At 34.4% G+C, this 24,443-nt stretch overlaps 1 protein-coding gene across 4 annotated transcripts in view; it reads left to right on the forward strand.

Moving 5' to 3' along the window:
- LOC106884402 (sterol regulatory element-binding protein cleavage-activating protein) overlaps positions 1-23,306 on the forward strand; it is a 47,781-nt gene extending 24,475 nt beyond the window's left edge. For all 4 annotated transcript variants that reach the window (XM_089361858.1, XM_089361862.1, XM_089361865.1 and 1 more), the window contains exons 8-26: positions 849-1,030; positions 1,670-1,796; positions 2,302-2,414; positions 3,325-3,419; positions 3,538-3,636; positions 4,918-5,217; positions 5,826-6,085; positions 6,442-6,717; positions 8,698-8,824; positions 9,946-10,061; positions 11,305-11,744; positions 13,165-13,274; positions 13,804-13,889; positions 14,793-14,899; positions 16,441-16,622; positions 19,716-19,796; positions 20,278-20,490; positions 22,393-22,458; positions 22,865-23,306. In XM_089361858.1, the coding sequence (XP_089217984.1) occupies positions 849-1,030; positions 1,670-1,796; positions 2,302-2,414; positions 3,325-3,419; positions 3,538-3,636; positions 4,918-5,217; positions 5,826-6,085; positions 6,442-6,717; positions 8,698-8,824; positions 9,946-10,061; positions 11,305-11,744; positions 13,165-13,274; positions 13,804-13,889; positions 14,793-14,899; positions 16,441-16,622; positions 19,716-19,796; positions 20,278-20,490; positions 22,393-22,458; positions 22,865-23,044 (3,160 nt within the window). In that variant the 3' untranslated portion in view covers positions 23,045-23,306. The remainder of the gene's footprint in view (positions 1-848; positions 1,031-1,669; positions 1,797-2,301; positions 2,415-3,324; positions 3,420-3,537; positions 3,637-4,917; positions 5,218-5,825; positions 6,086-6,441; positions 6,718-8,697; positions 8,825-9,945; positions 10,062-11,304; positions 11,745-13,164; positions 13,275-13,803; positions 13,890-14,792; positions 14,900-16,440; positions 16,623-19,715; positions 19,797-20,277; positions 20,491-22,392; positions 22,459-22,864) is intronic.
- Positions 23,307-24,443: the final 1,137 nt, after the last annotated feature.

Genomic DNA, 24,443 nt, shown 5'->3' on the forward strand with positions numbered 1-24,443 from the left:
AAGCATCTATATGATGAATGGATCTTAAATGCTGTCCATCTACACTAAGATTTCTTAGTGAACACCAGACTACGAAGCATGTACCCTGTGAAAGGTCTCTAAGTCTACAAGTACTTGGTATAGTAAATTGCTCTATGCTTAAACCTTTTCCTGTAGTTACCTCTCTAGAAAGACAGCCTTGTGTCTTGACACAAAACCTAACTGCATTTCGTATAGGTTAATTTTTTTGTAGTTGTTGTTTTCATAACTTGGCTTATCAGTTTCATGCCTTTAAATCTCATCTAAGCTGATTCTTTTCCTAATCATTTGAGCTGAGACTCTTTCTGTTACTTTCATAACTTGGTCCATGATTTGGGTACTCCTGTAATTGCTATTTTGAGAACATCTCTTTGCATTGTCCTTTAATTCTACAGTGAGAATAACTAGTCAGTTCAATCTCTGGAATGCATATATATTTAAAGCTATTTAGTTACTTTAGACATATCAAATGTTGCTGTTAAGTACTATTTGGTTTAGACTTAAGAGTTTTAGCAAGTCATATAAACAACCACAGAATATTCAGTTTTGAGCTTATTTAAAATAAAAAAATTCAGTATGAATCAGAAATGAGCTAAAGAGGATTTCAGTTCCCTTTTGACTACTTTTCATGCATGTTATATATCTAAGTCACCTATTCTGTTCTAAATTAGTTACCTTATAAACATTGTGTTACAGAATATGAGGATGCATCTATCAATCCATCTACATAGAATTTAACCTAAAGCAATTTTTAACAGCAAGACAAAGAATATTTTGATATCCATAATGCATTCATTTGCATATACGTTTTTTTTTCTTTTTCTTTATAGGTTCCATGAAAGTTTAAGACATACGTTGGAAAAAACTTTACCTGGGCGTATCCATAATGCCAATAATTCAGCCATTAATCATATTGTCCATATTTATTTCAAAGATATCAACTATTTTGTTGAGTACACTCCACTAATGGTTACCTACTTGGTACTTCTTTTATATATATACTTTTCTGTCCGTGAGTAATTTTATTCTCATTTTATTACTTATTCTAATTGCATTAAGCCTTTCGATAATTTACTGCTACACTCCTACTGCTTATAATTGAGTTGTATCTAAATTGCAATTAATTTGTTTAATATTCATCGTTTTGTTCTCCAGTGATAAATTTCATTTAAACCATGTTGTTATTGCGACCTTAGGATTCTCTGTCACTTGGTCTGCTAGTAAAAGAACATCAGAGGCTCAGTAACTGAAGCCAACTAATTTTTGTTTAATGATAAGAGTTTATTTAGACCATAAGAAATCAATGAGATTTTGGCAGCTGTCAATGATTAATTGAAAGTTTACTGGAAATGTTCTATTTAAATCAGTGAATCGTGGACTGTATGAATTTTGTTTATGTTCGTGGAAGCAGTGATCTCTTTCTTCATAGTAGGAATACCTTTTTATCAAAAGGACCTGTTAACCCTTTTGATACCATATTTCTGCTCATTTCAGCTCATTTTGAAAAATTTAGTAAAATAACTTTTTCCTACTCTTTAGAACGTAAATTGACATGAAATTTTGATGGTAGATTTTAATTGAAATCACTTAATTTTTAATTGTATGTACATTTTTATTAGTCTTTAACAATAGCAAATTTTCTTCTTAAAAGGAAAAATCGAAATGGTGAAATCAAAATGGGGTCTCGCTCTAAGTGCTGTTGCTACAGTAATTGCATCCTTGTTAATGTCTGTTAGTATTTGTACAATGTTTGGATTGACAACAACGCTAAATGGAGGGTAAGTTCTTTTTAATTTAAATATAATTTTTTGTTCACATGTACAGTTAATATAAGGGTGATAATCATTTCTTAATATTTGGCGGGATTAGAAGTATGAATTTGAAATTAAGAATAGGGAAAAAGATGCATAGAATATACGTTTTATTTATTTATTTTTGTTGCTTACTTACTGTGAAGTTCTTATTTTTAGTCAGTGGTAATCATGCATAGAACTATTTTATTCTTTTTAAAAACCATCAGCATAGAACCTATGAATTCTTTTTTACTGTAAGACAAAATTTTGGTTGCCTTTTTCTAATTACATATCATAAGTAAAATTTGGTTTTGCTTGAAGAATATAGGTTACTGTGAATTCAAAACATTATTTTAACCTTAAGCCAGATTCATGAGTCAACATTCCACATTCATCAGTGCCACTCATTTCATAGCTGAAAAACATTTACTTTGAAATGTGTAAATGTACTAAACTCTGTTGCTTGATCTGATATAATTTTTTTTTTCAGTGAAATCTTCCCATACCTTGTTGTCATTATTGGATTGGAAAATGTTCTTATTCTCACTAAATCTGTTGTGTCAACTCCAGTTCATTTAGAGGTTAAGTACAGAGTTGCTCAAGGTTTGTTCATTCATTTTGTTGTACTAGCCCTAATTTACCATACCTATGATTAAAGTTAGTCCTAATCGAGCAGATCTTCTCAAACATAATCCAGTCATTACCATGCCTGTTTTTTTTTCTTATTTTTAAGTGCATCCAGAACTATATTATGCAGTGTGCACATCTGTTTTTGTCATGGTAGGATAGGAGTCGAAAGAGATTTAGCTGCTGTTTCTTGCAGGCAGAACAACCACAGAGAAGATCCCTTGTTATTTTTGTAGTTTGTTGTTTACCTCTGGGTCAGCTTTGATGAAGCAGATATACTGTCAATAGACATTCCAACTGTGGTGGTCCTATTTTCTTATATACCAGAGACTACATTAGATAATAGGGTATGATTTAAAGATTTGGGTGTTATTTCTAGCAAACTGACGTACTACATAGAAGCTGCGTCTTTGGCTCTTTTTTCATGGTGTTCATGTGTCATTCTTGATATTGTATGTTAAGGTGAAAATTGAACCCCTATTTTATTTTTTTAAATAACAGCAACAAAGAAAATTATTACTTTTTAATTGTATATTTTATTGTCTATAACAACTATTATTTCACAATTTAAATCTGCTAACTGAATAAAAAGTTCATTAATATGATAATTTGTGTCAAATTCTGCCTAGGTTGACTTTGCCTTCCATCCTCTCAGGGTTGATAGAATAAGTATCAGTTGAGCACTGGGGTTGATGTAATTGTCTTACCCCTCCTGCAATATTGCTGGCCTTGTGTCAAAATTTGAAACAAATACGATAATCTGTTTTACCTATTTATTATTTATTATTTTTTTGTTAAACTATTTTCTTACTTATAAGTTGTTTATATTGCACAAATCTGATTTTATGAATGTTACTTTTATAGAAACGTTTTCTGTCTTTTGTAGGTCTCAGTAAAGAGGGTTGGTCAATTACTAAAAATCTTACTACAGAATTGCTTATCATTCTTGTGGGATTCTTCACATTTGTTCCAGCCATTCAAGTAAGTTGTTCTATGCTAAATTAATTGGTGGTGATAATTTGGGTTTTTGTTAATTTATAAGTTATTTTATGGGATAAAAAAAAATGCAATTTTATTAAAACATTCTTATATTCAATAGGAGTTTTGTCTGTTTGCTGTCGTTGGTTTGTTGACCGACTTTTTCCTGCAAATGGTGTTTTTTGCTACGGTTTTATCTGTGGACATCAGGAGGATGGAGGTAAAGGAGATTCTTTTTGCTTTTTCTATCTTTATCTTTTATTTGTTTCAGTGGTTGGACTGTGGCCATGCTGGGGCACCACCTTGAAGTTTTTAGTCAAATGAATTAACCCCAGTACTTTTTTTTGAGCCTGGTACTTATTCTACTGGTCCCTTTGCCAAACTGCTAAGCTGTGGAGATGTAAACAAACCAGCACTCATTGTCAGGCAGTGGTGGTGGACCAACACACACACACAAACCCATGTAATTTACATATTTGGGGTGGGGGGCAAAAATACAAATAAACTTTAAGGATGCGCAAATTAAATGAGTAGATTGTTTCCAGAATTTTTTTTAGAAATTTTGTTTTTGTTGAAAAAAATGTACAAAACGTAAATATTCATACTGGAAGTTGACTCATTCAAAAATAGGGGCTTGAATATAATGAAATTGACTTTTATATATGCTGGGCTGTATAATGCTTACTTTTTCTGTAAAAATTTACTAAAACCATTAATCTTTATTGGTAATTAAACTTAATTTGCAACACCTATGCATATTTATCAGCTTTGTTTTTGTTGATAGTTCTTATCAACAACTTCTCCTGTGATTGTGATTTGAGAAAACATACAGTAGTATGCTAAAGATTGGACATAATCTCTTGTGGGCAAGAAATTTTAAATAAAGTTCATTGTAAACGACACAAGCACTTTGTAATTTAATAGCATTTAATGTGATAAATGTTAAACAGAAATTATTTTTTATCTAATGAAAATTCAATAAAATCTAATCATAAGTGTATTCTGCCACTGTTTCCATCTACCAAATTTCACAAATTATTGATTAATCTGAGACTATAGTAGAAGATACCTGTCCAAGGTGCAGCACACTGAGATTGAACCATACTTCTTATAGACACAGCCATGCCAATGCCTCTATCTTATGTCTTATTCTCTTTCACCTTTCAAACATCTTAACATGTTACCTAATTCTTTTCTCTCACTCCCTGTCTGTATGTTATTTTTCTTTATTTCAAACACATGAAGTTAGTTTTTGTTTCTCCAACTGTGACATACTGATATATCAAGATTTTTCTTTTTTTAAATAGAAACATGAAATATATTTTGAAGTAAAGTTATATGCTATTTGTGAAGCTTATGAATATTTTACTTTGATTTTGTTTTTATTTTGAAAGTAGAATATGTTACTTTTCTAAACTATGTTATTAATTTTATTTATTAAATTCTATTTCTCACAGATATTAGTTTTTATACTTCTGATTCAAAACTATTTGTTTTCTAGTTGTCTGATCTTCAGAAACAAAACATCCATTCAAGTATCAGTGGTAACGAAGGTTCAAGTAACACGTACCCACCCAGGGAATCTTCATTCCACTCTCCTGTAATGTTTCTACAGGACACTCGGTCAATGCCAAAACAGCAGAAGGAAAAGCAAGTCAATGTTCCAAACAATGATCCGTCCCCATCATTTGCTCAGATGAGAGATGAGTTCTTTAACAGTCCAACAATTCTGGAGCTGCCAAGGCGCCTACAGATCTTGTTTTTCTTAGCTCGAACTAGAATAGTTCAACGAGTTATAATGGTAAGTAAACAAGGAAGTTGTTGCTTTGTTTTTTGTTTTTCAAAGAAAGATGAATAGGTTCTTCATTTTCATAAATATTGTTTAAATTTTGTCTGTTTTATCTATTAACATCATCATCTTCATCATCATCATCATCAACATTTAATGTCCGTTTTCCATGTTGGTATGGGTTGGACAGCTTGACAGGAACTGGCAGGGCCAGAGTCTGCACAGGTTCCATAGTCTGTTTTAGCTTGATTTCTACAGCTGGATGTTCTTCCTAACATCAAACACTTTATAGAGTGTACTGGGTGCTTTTTATATGCCACCAACATCAGTGCATCCGATTTGCATTGTGCTGTGTAGAACCAGTCTATCATGTAAAGTGAGGGATAACTACATGGAAAATATATATCAAACTTAAGTTTTTGACATTAGGAAGATGACTCAACCATAAAATAATTTTAGTGTTTACTAGAAATGTTTGAATTTAACCCAATTAAATCCAATCCTGAATGACAAGAAAAAAAAATGTAACAATGTATTTTTTTATCTCACATAGAAAATGTTTAATACAAATAAATGTCCAAATAATAATTAATAAATTTCAATTTCAATTAATTTTTCAGATGGGAACAGTCATTTGGATTATCTTGATTCTCTACAAAGCAGGTCTAATTGGTTACTCTTTGGTGGATTCCATTATAGCTCTAGTATATGGTGGACTCTTTAAAAACTCTTCCTCGCACCAGAATGAAGAGCGCTTAATGGGAAAATATGATGATGATGCTGGCTCAGTAGAACATAAAGATTTGGAAATGTGGCGTAAATTATCTTACAAACATTTTCCAACTCTGTTTGGATATTATAACATCAGTATTTATGGAAGGTGAGCCATTTTCAGCATCCTTTTTGAAATATGTGGATTAATTTTTTTTTATTCATCATTATCATTATTTTAACATTGTTTTTCTTTAGTGGCACAATTTTTGTTTACATCCGCAATACATGAATTTCAACCCTATAACATCTTATCCATTTCATCACTGGTGGGTAAAAAGTAAAGTCAATTATGATAGAATTTAAACTTCATTATAATTTAACTGGTAATATTTAAAATAAGCAAATTTACTCTGTTGTATATTTTTCTATGCCAAGTTTTTCCAGAAACTTAATCTTCATTGCTATAATCTGTTAAGTCACAAAAATGATTCCATTTTACATAATGCATTTATTTGATTTTAGATTTGTCAGTATCCTGCCAACAATTCACCTTTCGGCTATTATAACCCCTGAAGAAGCTATCCAATCTCGTCATCCAAATGATATAGAAATGCTGAAGAAACAACAGAATGCTGTTGAAAGTGGTTGGGAAGAGTATTTGCCTGGAATGAAAAGTGGAGACACTGAAGGCAGTAATTCTCAATATTTTTCTGAAAGAGAGTTCTTCATAACTGTCTGTTTGGTACTACTGAGTTTCATCTTAATCTTTTATTTTATCATCACACGCTGTTCTGGCAGGTAAGAAATAGTATATTCTGTAAAATGATTTAAACTCTTTATTCTTCAGGTATTCTTTGCTTGATATTAATTTTGCTACAAAATACATCACAAAACATTTTTTTATTTTCTCTTTGCATAGAATATAATTTAGTAATGTGAACATTTGCATATTCTTAAAACAAGTAAGATAAGTGACAACTTGGTGTTCTTTTTATTTTTCAATCAAGCCAGCACAGATGAAAACAAACAGCATTTTGTATTTTAACTAGAGATTAGCACAATTTCTACAGCAATAAAAAACTCACAGCCATATGATCCTCTTTACTGCTGCAGAAATTGTTTTTTTAAATAATAAATATGTTGCTTGTTTAAATCCATAGACTTTTACTGCATGTTTCCAATACCTTGTATCAAAATTACAATCCCTTCACTCTTAGAAAACTTTCTAGTGAGAGAAGGGAGAGGAAGAGGTAGAATAATTATGAGATTAAGCTACTGGACTACTCACTAGATAGTCATTAGCTTAAACCTTACCACTACAATCATTGCATTGTACATCATCATCATCATCATCATCATCATCATCGTTTAACATCCGTTTTCCATGCTGGCATGGGTTGGACGGTTTGACAGGTCTGGAGAGCCAGCAGTTGCACCAGGCTCCAATCTGATCTGGCAATGTTTTTACAGCTGAATGCCCTCCCTAATGTCAACCACTCCAAGAGTGTGGTAGGTGCTTTTTACATGTCACCGGCACAGGAGCCAGTCAGGCGGGCCTGGCATCGATCACATTCAGATAGTGCTTTTTACATGCCACTGGCACACGGACCAGTTAGGGGGTACTGGCATTGGTCACGTTTAGTTAGTGTTTTTTATGTGCCTCCTGCACAGGAGCCAGTGAAGTGAACTTGGTATCGACCATGTTCGGATGGTGCTTTTTTTTTTTGTCAAGCCTACACATGTCCTTAGTAGTCATGGTCCATGTTTCACAGCCATGTAGCATGACATTTCACACATATGCATCATGCAGTCTACCTTTCATCCTGAGCAAGAGGCCCTTAGTTGCCAGCAGAGGTAAGAGCTCCCTGAACTTTGCCCAGGCTATTCTTATTCTAGCCGCTACACTCTCAGATCAACCACCCCACCACAGACTTGGTCGCCTAGGTAGCAGAAGCTATTGACTACTTCTAGTTTCTCCCATTGGCATTTGATGGAATCTGTTGTCTGTACATCTCCAGTGTTTATTGCCCCTGTGCATCTTCCACACACAAAAGCTATTTTTCCGGTTAACCTTCCTTTGATATTGCTGCACCTTTTATGTGTCCATAGCTTACACTGTGTACATCGTATGGAGTTTCTACCCATGCCTTTTCTACAGATCGAGCAAGGCCTTCTACCTGAAGGGGATTGTGGTTTGACAACCTTCCTACTTACTAAGACTTTGGTCTTTGCTAGGTTAACCTTGAGGCCCTTTGATTCTAGACCTTGCTTCCACACCCTAAACTTCGTCTCTAGTTGTGGCAGTGACTCAGCTATAAGAGCAAGGTCATCAGCACAGAGGAGCACCCAGGGGCATCCTGTCTTGAATTCCTCTGTTATTGCCTTGAGGACTATAATGAATAAGAAAGAGGGAGGCTGAGGACTGATCCTTGGCGAATCTCTACTTCTACACGGAATTCCTTACTATACTTGTTACCAACCCTGGGAAAATCATATAATTGTTTGCTTCAGATTTTCCAGTTGATTAACATCTTTCATTCCTATGTAATTGCTGAGATGTTTACAGTAAAAAAAAGTTATCCACTTCTTAATATTGGTGGGAAACTATTCAACTTAAACTAACATGATAAAATTGATACAAAACCTTAGAAATGCTGACCTTTAAGATACTTTATAATTATGTTTGTTTTTAAACTAATTAATTTTAAAAAATAAATCTTGATAAAAGTACTCTCCATGCATAACAGATTTCATTACATTAAAACATTTTGTCTGTAGATTCTCAAAATGGAGACAAACCTGGTGTAAATTTCGTCAGCGAAAGCAGAAAGTAGTTGAACAAACAAATAATTATATTCAACAAATCCATGAATCAATGCCACTTGTTTTAAAGGGTCATAGTCAGGTAAAAAAAATTTTCTAAATTTTAAAATTTGTTTATAATTCTATAGGCTTGGTAAACTCAGTAACAAAATACCTTGTGGTATTTGGTTTACATCCCTTTATATTCTGCTTATGTCCATTTACAGTTATTTCAACTTTGCATTTGGTTCCACAAAGTGCTCTCTATCTCTACAATTAACTAGGAACCTTGAAAACGTCCCAGCAAGCTACTTTCCAAAGACTTAAACCAGTGCAGGTACAACATTGATATTAAATTTACTTAAATAATTAAATGAAATGCAGATACCTGTAATTTACTATAGTTTATGAATACTGTACTGTGCTACTCTATGCAAGACATTAGTTAATTAAAAAAAATAATTATGTTGCTTACCTGTCACTGACTACTAAAGCATTTTCTCACATAAAACAAAAAAATATTTTGGTTCATTAACTAAGGCTGTATGTCATGTTTTATTTTTTTACTTTTTCAAACTTATTAGGAATCAACTGTATGAATACACATATAATGTCTCAATTATTTCTTCCACTTTCAATTTAATGTTCTCAAACAATGCATTCACAACAATTTTTGTGATAGCGTTGCCAATATCTATCATCACTATGATTTTGCCTCGATTCATTCATTTCCTGTTGGGAAAATAACTCCAATTTTCTTCAGAGAGTATACTATATAGCCATTATTCATAATTTCTTGATGAATTTTGCATAAATTACTATTTAAAATGACTGTCTATATTTAGTCATGTGTAAAAAGTCAAATGAAAAAATGTGCATGTAATGTGGAGTAATAATTAAAAAAAGTACTGATTTAACAAATTAATGACCTGTAAGGACACCGTATTTCATTATCTAATCATAATATACTACAAAGTATATTAAACGTTTTATAAGTCAATACTGTTTTCTACTGTGTTAGTAGTGCTATTAAATCACTTGTTAAGGTTATCTCTATAGGTTTTCTATAGAGATTATCATTGCTATAGAAAATCTGTAAAGGTAATCTTAAAAAATGATTTAACAAATATCTATCTTCTGTCTTGAAAATTTATCTTTGCCTATGCATGCCATTAATGTAACATTAGATTTTATTATAAAGTGAAATGAATTTATATTATATAGGAAATAGAGTGTGTGAAAACTGATGGACAGTTAATAGTCAGTGCTTGTCTTGGTGGAACATTGATGGTGTGGGATTCATTTACAGGAGAATGCTTGACTAGAATACTTCGTCATAAGTAAGTAAAAGATATTCAAGATGTAATTTATGTATATTTTTTAAATTTTTTATATGTATGTGAAACATTCTGCAATATAATACAGCAGCAGGTTAGCTGATGTACAAATATATAGTAAGCTAAGTGGTTGAATTACTATAACTAACTAAAGAATGAATTCCTCCATTATACATCATCATCATTGTTGCTATCGTCATCATCATTGTTTATCATCCGCTTTCCATGCTGGCATGGATTAGATGACTTGACTGGAACTGGCAAACCAGAGAGCTGTACCAGGTTCCAGTCTGATTGTGGCTTGGTTTCTACAGCTGGATGCCCTTCCTTATGCTAACCACTCCAAGAAAGTAATGGGTGCTTCTATGTGTCAACGGCATGAGTGCTTTTACATGTCACTGGCACCAGCCACAATTATATACACACACAGACGTGTATGTGTGATGGGCTTCTTTCAGTTTCCATCTACCAAATCTACTCAAGGCTTTGGTTGGTCTGAGGTTATAGTAGAAGACACTTGCCCAACATGCCACGCACCTGTCTAAAAATTGCTGAGCTACCAGCGGTAATGTTGTCATTTCTCCTATCAATCATCCATTAGCTCTGTGCTTTCAAAGATGTTTGGAAAACAGGTTAAAATTCATGACAGGAAGGGCATATGGCTGTTAATACTTCAATAATATATTCATCTAACTCATGCTGGCATGGTAAAACAGACTTAAAACAACATACTATTATTACTACTTAGTCAAAAATACTTTTTGCAATATTGTAATGATGGAAATGAATTAACAGATCCTTGTTATAGGCACAAAAACACACATGTACGCACATACCCATATACACATATATACATGCACAACAGGCTTCTTTTACTTTCCATCTACCAAATCCACTTACAAAGCTTTGGCCAAAGATAGCACATACTGAGGCTGAACTAGAAACCATATGGTTGGGAAGCAGACTTATTAACCACACCACCATTATTAATATTTTCAAGTAAATTCAAAATATTTCAATTCATTTTATAAACTTATTGTATTTCTTAATAAACACATATCTATTAGTATCTTAATTAGAAAAAAAATTGTAAACTGAAATGATTTATGATGTTATTTGTCTTATTTACAAAAGTGAATGATTATTTTGGGTTTAAAAAAAAAATTTTTTTTTAGCATTAATAAAGTCTTAATTTGAATGCATTTCAATAAATCTTATATTTGATTATATCGGTTTTCCTTTATAGTTTATCAGTTCGAAATGAACATCATATGAACAAGAACAACACAGATGCAACCTCTGCATTTGCTGAACAGGAAAACAGCAACACAGATTCTATTAACAGGCTATCGTCTGTTAACACAAACATTTTATCATCTTCCTTCAAGTCAGAGAGAAACAGTCAATCATTCCTTAATGAATTACCAGATTTATCAAGCACTATTGATAGTGACTTCACAAGTTCTATCTCTAGCACTTATTCTTCACCATTTGGAACTCCTGACAACTCTGTTAACAACTTAACAGGATTTGATTTTGGTGCTCACTTCAATGAAGTTTATAAAGATCATATATCAACTGTGAAAGAAGATCGTGGTTGTCAAAATAGAAGAAATCATTTGGAAATTGATAATTTCGATTTATTTACTTTTGATGACCTTGACAGTAGAAGTTCTACAAGCACAGGTAGTTGTTTTTTGGGTTATTCTTTGTTGTTGTCATGTGTTTATGTTATATTTTAAGATAGGTGATTTAGAGAATTTTTCATCATATCTATTTGACATTTTTTAAAAAATTTGTTTAGTAAACATCATCATCACCTCCACCACCATCATCAGTAAGACAACAAGCTGGCAGAATTGTCAACAGCATTTTCTCTGTCTTCATGTTCTCAGTTCAAATTCTTCTGAGGTCAACCTCCTTTTGAGGTTGATAAAATAAGTACCAATCAGGCCCTGGGGTTGATACATTCGACTAGTCCCCTTTCCCCGCATTTCAGGCCTTGTGCCTATTGTAGAAAGAATTATTATTATTATTATTGTTATTATTATTATTATTAGTAGTAGTAGTAGTAGTAGTAGTAGTAAGTACTGGGGTTAATATACTTGACCAGCCCCTTCCCCTCAAAATTACTGGCTTTATTAATGTCAGAATTATGAGAATGCTGTAGAAAATGCCTTGCAGATTTTCTTCTGGTGTTTTACATTCTGAGTTCAGTCCTATAGAGGGCAACTTTGCTTTCCCTCCCTCTTTGGTTAATAAAGTAAAGTGCCAGTCAAATGTTGGGATCAACTAGATCAATTAAACCCTTTCTATCAAAATTTCAGGCTTTGTGCCTATGTTAGAAACAACTTTTTAAAAACTTATAAATAATACCTAAAAGATATGCCTTTTGTCTAGTCCATGTCTTGGGATAGACATTTGAAAGTTTTGAAGTCCTTCGTTTGCAAAATAATCCCCAAAGTGAGATTTTTATTATTATTTTTATTATTATGGTGCTCCAACCACATGGTTCCGGGTTCATTCCCACTGCGTGGCACCTTGGGCAAGTGTCTTCTACTATAGCCTCGGGCTGACCAAAGCCTTGTGAGTGGATTTGGTAGACAGAAACTGAAAGAAGCCTGTCGTATATATGTATATATATATATATATATATGTATGTATGTATATGTGTGTCTGTGTTTGTCCCCCCAACATCGGTTGACAACCGATGGTGGTGTGTTTACGTCCCCATAACTTAGCTGTTCGGCAAAAGAGACCGATAGAATAAGTACTAGGCATCCAAAGAATAAGTCCTGGGGCCGATTTACTCGACTAAAGGCGGTGCTCCAGCATGGCCACAGTCAAATGACTGAAACAAGTAAAAGAGTAAATCAGTCAAAATGCTTAGTGGTGTTGTTCATTACATCTCTTCACAGTCTGAGTTCAAATTCTCATGGTTTAACGTTTTGCCTTTCATCCTTCTGGGATCAATGAAATAAAGTACCAGAATTGATGGTATCAACTATCCTCTCCCTTCAAAATTGGTGGTGTACCTAAATTAGAAACAATTAGTATTTATATATTTTCATTGTATTGTATATTTGTTTTCTTTTATGTTCTTCAGAAACAATTGGGGCTGTTGAAAGAGATATTAATTATGAAATGTCTTCAATCTGGTGTCTGTGTTTTAAAGATGGTCTTATTGTAACTGGTTGTGGCAATGGCCGGATTGAGGTATGTAACTTTTAAGTTTTTTATCATTCTTCTTTTGGTGGGTTTTTTTTTTTTTTTAATGTTAGAATAATGTCATGTCTATTCACTGAACTACACACTAATTTATATTTTGATGTGTAGATTTTTTGACTGGTGGAATGGTTGAATTGGTAGAGTGCTGAGCAAAATGCCGTATAGTATGTGGTTACATCTCTTTATGTTGTGTGTTCGAATCCTACCAAAGCCATCTTTTCCTTTTATCCTTGAAAAGTCAATAAAATTAAAGTACTTCTCAAATACTAATATTCCTATAAAGCATCATAGAGATGAATGAAATTATAATCTAAGACTAAGACAATTTCCCTTGCCTAAAGTCTGTAGTTTTATATCTGTTATAGATAAAAAAAAAAAAATACAGAATTTATCATTTCAAAATATATTTTTAAAATATCAAACTATTTATGTACTTTAATTGAATTTTTTCCTTTAGCTACAAATATTTTTTTTTTTTGTCTTAAAAATAAATTTCATTTTGTTTGAATGTTATCAGCTCTGGAATGCCAGCAATGGGAGTTTAAAATGCATATATAATAACCACAAAATTAGTGTCACAGCTCTATGTTTAGAAAGAAACAAGTAAGTTTTATATTTTTGTCTTGCTTTTTTTTTTTTTTTCATTCTTTTTTGTAAAACACTAATATAATGATTTATAATGTATGATATCAGAGATATAATATTTATCATCATAATATTACACAAACAAACACACACACACACACACACATCTGTCACCAACCCTCACCTGTTTCCAGGTTATGTTGAATTAAGATGCTTAAATTAATCATTGGGATATGGTAGTGCCAATAGCCTTTGTCAGCACTCCTTTACAAGTGAGACTGATGTGATCAGTGCCAAGCTGAACATCTGTAGTTTAAAGCCTGGAAGGAGAAAAAAAACAACCGTCAATCTTGTCTGAATGTTTAATACTGTGAACTCTATTAAAGGCATCCAAGGACTGCATGGTTGTGTTAATTTGGATGGTATGTTATACTGGCATTCCATTAGTTATGATGATGAGGGTTCCAGTTGATCCGATCAGTGGAACAACCTGCTCATGAAATTAATGTGCAAGTGGCTGAGCACTCCACAGACGCATATACCCTTAACGTAGTTCTCAGGGAGATTTACGTTGTGACACAGAATGTGACAAGGTTGAACCTTTGAAATACAAGTACTACCCGTGTTTACCAGCTGAGTAGAGTAACATGAAATAAAATATTTTGCTCAAGGATAGAATGCACTGTCAGGAATCAAACTCGCAACCTTATAATCATGAGCCTACCCTAAGCACTAAACCATGCACGTGTTAGAAATATCAAAATATTATATGTGCAAAATATTACAAATTGATTTGGAGTTTTCCTCCTCTTTTATATTTGTATATTTTTAGTCTTTTTTTTATTCACTCCTTTCCCCTCTACTACAATATTTTAATATTTTTTTCATTTATTGTTATTGCTTGCTTGTCTTCTATTATAGGCTTGTTGCTTCCAGATTAGATGGTAGTATGGATTTTTTGGAACTAGAAACTTTTCAGAATCTTGGAAACATATCTTCTAACTCAACACCTGGACTTCATACACGCGGTAATTAAAATACCTGAACATTTTGTTACATTTTGTTATCAAATTTTATTCTTACCTAACATTATTTGCTGAATATCTTAAGTGGTTAATTTTCTGTCTTAAATGTTTATGAATAATTTTTCTTTGAATTGTATTCTATTTGAAGTTTTGATAAATGAAGAAAAATAAATACTACAGATTTGACAATGAGTTATAAAGTCTTGCAGTTAGACAGAGGTTTTTAACATTATATACATGCTGATACTGTACTAGTTGCTGTATTTGTTCTGCAAAGAAGTGTCATCTTCACTAAAGGAAATAGAAGTAATTACTTTGTCCTCAAACTGATTGGACTATGTGGGAGAATGAATCAAAATAAAGCTAGTACAAGATAATTAAGCTGTATAGAATGCAGTTTGGGTTTATGCCAGGAAATAGAATCACAACTGACAACTATAAATGAAGTGTTTAGTTAAGAAAAGACAAATCAATGATAATACTTTTAAAAAGGTCCAATTCTCTGTAGCTTGGAGATTGATGAGGCAGTTGAATGTAGATGAACACTTCAAGAGAACAAATTTAGTGTCTATCAAGACTTCATCCTTTGCATGTATATTCTATATAAGGAATGAGTACACAAGAGGTTTAAAGACATTACCATTTTAATATTTTTTTCAATATTTAGTTGGAAGTTGAAGGGCAGTGTCCATAACTTTTGAAAGCTGTCTTTGACTTGTGAGGTGAATGCAGTTAATGTTCACTTTAGAAAAATGGGAACAGGGAGACACAGAGTGCTGACTCCTAGTGATAAAGGATTGTGCTGGGTGGAGTCGAGTGGCACAGTAGAGATGCTCAAAGAAGTGATAAGGATACATCTGGTGAGCTTATGTGGATAACTTGCTAGTCCAGAAAGAACAGAAGCTGTTAGAACTGGGGTGGAAGAGACAAAAAAAAAAAAAACTACAACACACCTATTGGTAAGTGATTGTAGTATTAGTATGTTTTCACAAGTTTAGTTTTTAGACACAAAGTTCTAGATGATATTTATAGAACCATGACTTTAGATGTGCCTGATGAACCATAGTGGTTGTGAAATATTAGTGATAAATGAAAACCTGCATAGACTGGAGGTAAAATTGAGTGTGGATAGACAGTTTTAGCTGGCATGGAAAACAGCATGAGAAAGATGAGAATATGGTTAAGCATTAATGGTATTAACTGATATGTGTAGGTGGGATGGCTGCCCTAGGTTGAAGATAATAGAACTAATAGCACACGTAGAGTGAAAACATCTTGTGAACTAACAAGGGATCTTAAATATGGCTTTGGAAGACTAAAGTAGGTATAAAAATTGGTGTGGTAGAATCTGAGGATGTTAAGTGTACCAAATAAGATGACATAGGACTAAGGAAAATAGGAACATACCATACTGCAGACACATCCTGCTGATAACTGAATGAAAGGAAAAAGGGGGATATATTCAGACATATACCATATCAGAAATACAAGAATATCTTTATTAGAAATATAATAAACAGTAGTTATATTATCCTTATTTTTAGGTCCCGTACGCCATCCGTCCAGTTCAGCTTCAAATAAAAACAGTACAGGCACAGTTGGATGTTGGGAAGAATCAGTCTCCTGTGCTTTATTGCAGCGTATTCAAGCCCACCAAAAGCCAATTACAGCCTTACAATCAGAAGCTGGACGTGTAGTGTCTGCCAGTGATGATCGCACACTCAAGGTCAATTCTTTGTAATGTTAACATGTGTTTTATATTGTCCGTATCAGATTTCAGAATTATATCTTCTGGCATAAAAAAAATAAAAGCAGATCATTTTATTGTAATATTTTTATTGCAAACCTACATAATATATCGACATAGCTATTTGTAATGTAGTTGTATATCATATTGTTTATGTCATATGTAAACAAACATACGTTTGTTTTTTGAAGCATTGAAATGTAATGTAGAACAAGTAGAAAAATATTTTTTCAACATGAACAGTATATATAAAGGATAAAATCCTTTTAAGAGCAGAAAAATTTACTGACAACCAGCCATGTTGAAAAAACATATCTTTCTACTTGTTCTACAATACATTTCAATGCTTCAAAAAACAAACTTATGTTTGTTTACATATGATGTAATCTATATGACAGAAATGTTACGTTTCTGGATGATTTTATAGCTTCTAAAATTGCAGAATTCACCGGTCGGCAGTTTAGTTTAAAAGGTAGAGCACACCGACCGGATATTGGAGGGGTGTGAGTTTGATCTTCATGGCTAGTTGCCAGCAAATTTTTCTGTTCTTAAAAGGATTTTATCCTTTATATATACTGTTCAGTATTTACATATTGTTTATATTTCAGTTAATAATCAAAATGATAATTCATCTCAAAAGTGTTGATTTATTAAAATATTTTTTAATTACAATAACTACTTTTTCCTATTAAAAACTACACACAGTGAAATATCAGACATATATTGGTTATTTCTTAAATTCTAAGCCATTAAATATTTATATCTAGGGAAAAAACAATTTAAGAAATGAGTTTATCATATTTATTTATTCTGTTATATTATCTTCAGAGAATAACTTTTATTGTCCATTTACGAAAAGATACAGTGTGTGTATATATATATATATATATATATATATATAAGCAATGTTAATTCTCTAAATGAAGTATTAACAGTAACTGCACGATAAAGTGTAGTATATTGCCACTTAAGTGTGGCTGACCCCTAGGGGTGGATGTTACTGTTGCTTTTAGCCCCAGGAGGACATCTCCTCCAGCTGGCTTATCGACACACGACTGTGTCCTGTTTGCCAAGGGAAGTTATCCCTCTCACCACGATCTGCAGCACGAACGGATCCAGATTTCAGGGTTATTTCCCTTCGTCGGCGTTCGATAGCTACTGACCTTGGTGAGAGAGACAAAAACCTGGCAATCTTATATCTTCTTTTCCAGTGAAATTCTTCACTGATATCGAAAAGGTGAAAACAAGCAATGTTAATTCTCTAAATGAAGTATTAACAGTAACTGCACGATAAAGTGTAGTATATTGCCACTTAAGTGTGGCTGACCCCTAGGGGTGGATGTTACTGTTGCTTTTAGCCCCAGGAGGACATCTCCTCCAGCTGGCTTATCGACACACGACTGTGTCCTGTTTGCCAAGGGAAGTTATCCCTCTCACCACGATCTGCAGCACGAACGGATCCGGATTTCAGGGTTATTTCCCTTCGTCGGCGTTCGATAGCTACTGACCTTGGTGAGAGAGACAAAAACCTGGCAATCTTATATCTTCTTTTCCAGTGAAATTCTTCACTGATATCGAAAAGGTGAAAACAAGCAATGTTAATTCTCTAAATGAAGTATTAACAGTAACTGCACGATAAAGTGTAGTATATTGCCACTTAAGTGTGGCTGACCCCTAGGGGTGGATGTTACTGTTGCTTTTAGCCCCAGGAGGACATCTCCTCCAGCTGGCTTATCGACACACGACTGTGTCCTGTTTGCCAAGGGAAGTTATCCCTCTCACCACGATCTGCAGCACGAACGGATCCGGATTTCAGGGTTATTTCCCTTCGTCGGCGTTCGATAGCTACTGACCTTGGTGAGAGAGACAAAAACCTGGCAATCTTATATCTTCTTTTCCAGTGAAATTCTTCACTGATATCGAAAAGGTGAAAACAAGCAATGTTAATTCTCTAAATGAAGTATTATACTACACTTTATCGTGCAGTTACTGTTAATACTTCATTTAGAGAATTAAGAATAGCCTGGACAAAGTTCAGGAAGCTCCTACCTCTGCTGGCAACTAAGGGCTTCTCACTCAGGATGAAAGGTAGACTGTATGATGCATGTGTGTGAACTGTCATGCTACATGGCAGTGAAACATGGGCCATGACTGCTGAGGACATGTGTAGGCTTGAAAGAAATGAAACTAATATGATCCACTGGATGTGTAATGTCAGTGTACATACATGACAGAGTGTAAGCTCTCTGAAAGAAAAGTTGGGCATAAGAACTATCAATTGTAGTGTGCAAGAGAGATGACTGCGCTGGTATGGTCGTGTGCTACGTATGGATGAGGACAGCTGTGTGAGGAAGTGCTGATCCCTAACTGTGGAAGGAACCTGTGGAAGAGGTAAACCCAGAAAGACATGGGATGGAAACTGAGATCCTTGGAGATATGCTGTGATTGAGAAGACCTGGCAACTAAAGTGAGATCGCAGCTATGCATGTCCAGCCCAGTACCCCTGATGCGTCAAGTGACATGATATGCTTGAGAAGACCTGTTGAGTCAAGTAAAACCAATACTGTAGCTGGGTCCAGTACCCCATGACTGGCTCCAGTGCTGGTGGCATGTAAATAGCACCATCTGAATATGGTTGATGCCAGGACCGCCTGACTGGTCCCCATGTCAGTGATGCGTAAAAAGCACCATCCAAACGTGGCCGATGCCAGTACTCCATGCCAGTGGCACATAAAAAGCACTATCTGAACGTGATCGATACCAGGCCTGCCTGACTGGCTCCTGTGTTGGTGGCATGTAAAGAGCACCCACTACACTCTCGGAGTGGTTGGCAATAGGAAAGGCATCCAGCTGTAGAAACATTGCTAGATCAGATTGGAGCTTGTTGCAGTCGCTGGCTCTCCAGACCTCAGTCAAACCGTTCAACCCATGTCAGCATGGAAAACAGACGTTAAAAGTGTAAAATACATTGTTATTGTAGTTGGATATTCTGTCTATTAAATTTCAGTGAAAGACTGTCTGACAGTGATTTCAAGAGCAGTAGTAATAAACGTATTATTGTTTTTATTGTAGGTATTCTGTCTAGAGGACTGCATATGTATGTATACATTATATGGTCATCATGGTAGTATTACAGCTCTTTACTTAGATAGGGTAAGTGAAATATGTTTCTTATCATTTCTATTCTGTAACTGACATAGTTCCAATAATCTATAAATATATTTTCACATTAAGGTGGTAAGCTGGCAAAATCATTACCTCACCAGACAACATTCTTAGTGGCATCTTGTCTGTCTTTATCTTCTAAGTTCAAATTCTGCCAAGGTTGACTTTGCCCTTCATCCTTTTGGGGTCACTGAAATAAGTACCTGTTGTGTACTGGGGCCAATATAATCAACTAGCCCTACTACCAAAATTTCAGGTCTTGTGTCTATAATAGAAAGGATTATTTTTATTGTGAGTAGGAAGTATTATTTATCATCTTTATCACCACTAGCAATTCTGATGTTTTCCAATTTTACCAAAATGCAACATTTACTAATTTTTGTCACTCTTTAAACTTTATTCACAATTAAGCTTGATTTGGTATACAAACTTCAAAATTTTGAATTTTTTAAATTTTTCGTTTATCCAGGGACCTCCATTTTCTGCTGCAAGTGCTTCCACTGATGGTACGGTTCGGTTATGGGACTTGCTGACTGGTTTCTGTATCCATAAACTGTGTTCTTATGAACAACCTATCACTGCTTTGACATGTTCCCTTCAGTATGTGATCAGCCAAGATCAGGATTACCATCTCTGTGTATGGGACCGCATTAGAGGTCAACTCTTGTATAACTTACAACTGGTAGGTAATATAAGCCATTTAACATTTTAAACAAATTTTCATCATTGATACACTGAAGCAGTATTTCTCACCCAGAGTTTCCCACAACCCTAGGGTTCCACAAAAGCTTTGTAGGGGTTCCGCGAGAAAGAGTGAGATAAGCTAATGCTAATTTCATGATCGTAATATTACTATACATGCACAACATATTATTGGTTATTGTAATATTGACATCATCCTGTCTAACTTATCATGTTATCAAAAAAATACAACAACCATTGGGGATATATATATATATATATATATATATATATATGATATTTACCACATAAGCTATGATGCAAAAAATGAGAAAGATATGGTATATAATTTTTTTTGTGCAGGGGTTCCTTGAAACATGTAATTTATTTTAAGTGTTACACAAGGGTAAAAGGGTTGAGAAACACTACATTGAAGTATCCATCATCATCATCATCCACCCAATAACGGATAGGGGGACCCTGTCAAAGGCTTTCTCCATGTCAATGAAAGCCAGGTACAGAGGTTTATCTTGGGCTAGGTATTTCTCTTGCAGCTGTCTTACCAGAAATATAGCATCAGTAGTGCTTTTCCCCAGCACAAACCCAAACTGCATCTCATCTAGACTGACTCTCTCCCTAATTAGTTGGGCTATGACCCTCTCCATGACCTTCATTACCTGATCCAACAACTTGATACCTCTGTAATTATTTGTATCTAAAGCGTCGACTTTACCTTTGTAGCAGCTGACTATGGTGCTGCTACACCAGTCATCATTGGGTATGACTCCTTCATGTATCACCTGGTTAACTATACGGGTGACTAGGCTATAGCCGATACCACCAGATATTTTGAGCATCTCTGCAGTGAATACTGATGGGCCGGGAGGGCTTTTCCTGTCTTCATACCCTTAATTGCTTTATCTACCAAGGTACTGTCAGTTTGGATAACTGGTCCCTCTGTTAGGTCAACATTTGGCAGACTTTCTTTCTCTCATTCATTCTCTTTATTGAGCAATATATGTAGTAAAGTATATCCACTCATAAGAAGCTGATGATTCGTTCTATTGTCACAACAGACACACAAATGCTAAAAACTTGTGTAGTAATGGATATTTGGAATTATATTTTTTTTAACCAATGGAGCGCTAAGAGCACCGTCTGAGCGTGATCGTTGCTAGAGCAGTTGTCTGGCTTCCATGCCAGTGGCATGTAAATAGCACCATTTGAGCGTGATTGTTACCAACGTCGCCTTACTGGCACTTGGGCCGGTGGCACATGAAAAAAAATTCGAGTGAGGTCACTGCCAGTACCACTGGACTGGCCCCTGTGCAGGTGGCACGTAAAAAACACCATTTTGAGCGTGGCCGTTGCCAGTACCGCCTGACTGGCCCTTGTGCCAGTGGCACGTAAAAGTACCCACTACACTCTCGGAGTGGTTGGCGTTAGGAATGGCATCCAGCTGTAGAAACTCAGCCAAATCAGATTGGAGCCTGGTGCAGCCTTCTGGTTCGCCAGTCGTCAGTCAAACCGTCTAACCCATGCAAGCATGGAAAGCGGACGTTAAACGATGACGATGATGATGATTGAATTATTTTTCTCCTGTTTGTACACATAAATGTGTGTGTGTCAGTGTGTATTTACATAATTTTCAGTTTGCTAGGTCTGTCACCATTATTAACACTAATGTTTATTTATGCTAATGTGGATGCATATTCTGGAATAGGGGTTTTACTACCAAATATAACATGCATGAAACTAGTTTTATATGACAAGACAGTACCAGATTAACTGTTTTGAGATTAGTCTCAAACAAGATAAAAATAATGGATGAGAAATAATAGTAGGGGAGAGAGAGAGAGAGCACATAAGTGATATCTCACAAAATAATGTTAATTATTTGCAGGAGCCTGGTTTATATAGTCAACAAATGGCATTACTCACTGATAAACTTCTACTGCTTGGAGGACAGGTAAGTATTTTTAAGCTACTGGGATTGTCTAGTGATTGATATCAGTTCCTTGTACTTCAGGTTTATAGTGAAAGGTCTTTATTTAAATCTTTTTTTTTTTTACCAGTCCATGGAGAAAGGGTGGAGTACATTGCCTCATTGAACTCCTTTCAAAATGTAGAAGAATTATTGAGTTAGTCTAGGAGAGATCACTAGAGATAATTTTAACATAAGTAAAGATTGTGATATTTTTAGTTTTGACCAAAGAGAATGGTGGTGTTATTTTTTCTCCTCTTCCTGTTTTAAATGATTAAACAACAAATTAAACATTAACTTCACTAAATACAAACTTTTCTAACTGCAAAAATTAAATTGCTTTATTTTTATATTTGCCATGTCAATCTATCTTTGTTATTTCTTCTTGTAGGGTGTTTTGTATTTATGGGACATTTTTCAAGGTCAGCTGAAAAAGCAAATAAAAGTCAGCCATACTGATCAAGCAGCTTTTATTCGTTTTGTCCAAGTCATTGACCACAGTGTTGTATGTGATTATGGCAATGAACTTCGTGTTATCAACTTTCCTACAATTCTTGAAAAAAATGACTGATCACTGTCTAACTTAATTTTGGAAACAGAGTGACTTTTTGCCTAGCAACAAATTACAGACAGAAAATTGTCGGTTATCATTTTATCATGTATCAAAACATTTGTTGGCTCATTCATTTTTTTACAAGACATTAAAATGCTTTAAATTTTTTGAAGATAAAATAAAAATAATTTTCTATTTTTTTGTCAAATATTTCTCACTATAGTGACTATTTAAAGAAAAAAAAATCAATAAAGATTTAAAAAATTAAATTGTTTCAAAATTTTGTAATTTCTTGTAATTTATTTTTATTGTTATATTCTGTCAATTATTCTTGTTGAATTTGTTTATATTTTTGTAAATTGAAGCAAGTCATTGCTGATGTACTATACATATTATTGATACACTGGTAAACACCAGGAGTGGCTGTGTGGTAAGGTAAGTAGCTTGCTTACGAACTACTTGGTTCTGGGTTCCGTCCCACTGCGTGGCACCTTGGGCAAGTGTCTTCTACTATAGCCCCGGGCTGACCAAAGCCTTGTGAGTGGATTTGGTAGACAGAAACTGAAAGAAGCCTGTCATATATATGTATGTGTGTGTATATGTTTGTGTGTCTGTGTTTGTCCCCCCAACATCGCTTGACAACTGATGCTGGTGTGTTTATGTCCCCGTAACTTAGCAGTTCAGCGAAAGAGACCGATAGAATAAGTACTAGGCTTACAAAGAATAAGTCTTGGGGTCAATTTGCTCGACTAAAGGTGGTGCTCCAGCATGGCCACAGTCAAATGACTGAAACAAGTAAAAGAGAGTAATAATTTCAATTACTATTGTTGTTGATTTATCTCCTAGAACATAAAGATGAAAGAAAATTTTTGTATAAATTTTCCAAGTGTTATACACACAAAGAGTTTAGTGGAATCACAAGCAGACTAATAGGGAAAGCAAGCTTCATATGTAACAGATGAACTGGAGTGGTATGTACTATGAACACACTTGAACTAGTTTGTTTGACATGCCCCAATGGTTTACAAGAAGTTGTTGATAGCTTTTGTTACCTAGGAGATGTAATTAACAAGTGAGATGGCTGCTCTGAAAATATAGTAACCAAGGTAAGAATGGGTTGAAAAAAATTCAGAGAGCTACTATTGCTGCCAATCATGAAAATCTTTTCCCTCAGACTGAAGGGCAGATTGAATGACTTTTGTATTAGAACAGTGTTGTTGCATGGTAGCGAGACATGGGCTTTGAATGCAGAGGACTTAAGAAAACTGGAAAGAAATGAAAAAAAAACATGCTTCATTGGATGTGTATTGTAATTGTGCACAACTGACAAAGTACAGATGTGTTGAGAGAAAAACTGGGCATAAGAGGAATCAAATGTAGTATGAAAGAAAGAATACTGTACTAGTATGATCATGTG

Source organism: Octopus bimaculoides, chromosome 1 (assembly GCF_046866305.1).
Source record: "Octopus bimaculoides isolate indiv1 chromosome 1, ASM4686630v1, whole genome shotgun sequence".
Taxonomy (NCBI): domain Eukaryota; kingdom Metazoa; phylum Mollusca; class Cephalopoda; order Octopoda; family Octopodidae; genus Octopus; species Octopus bimaculoides.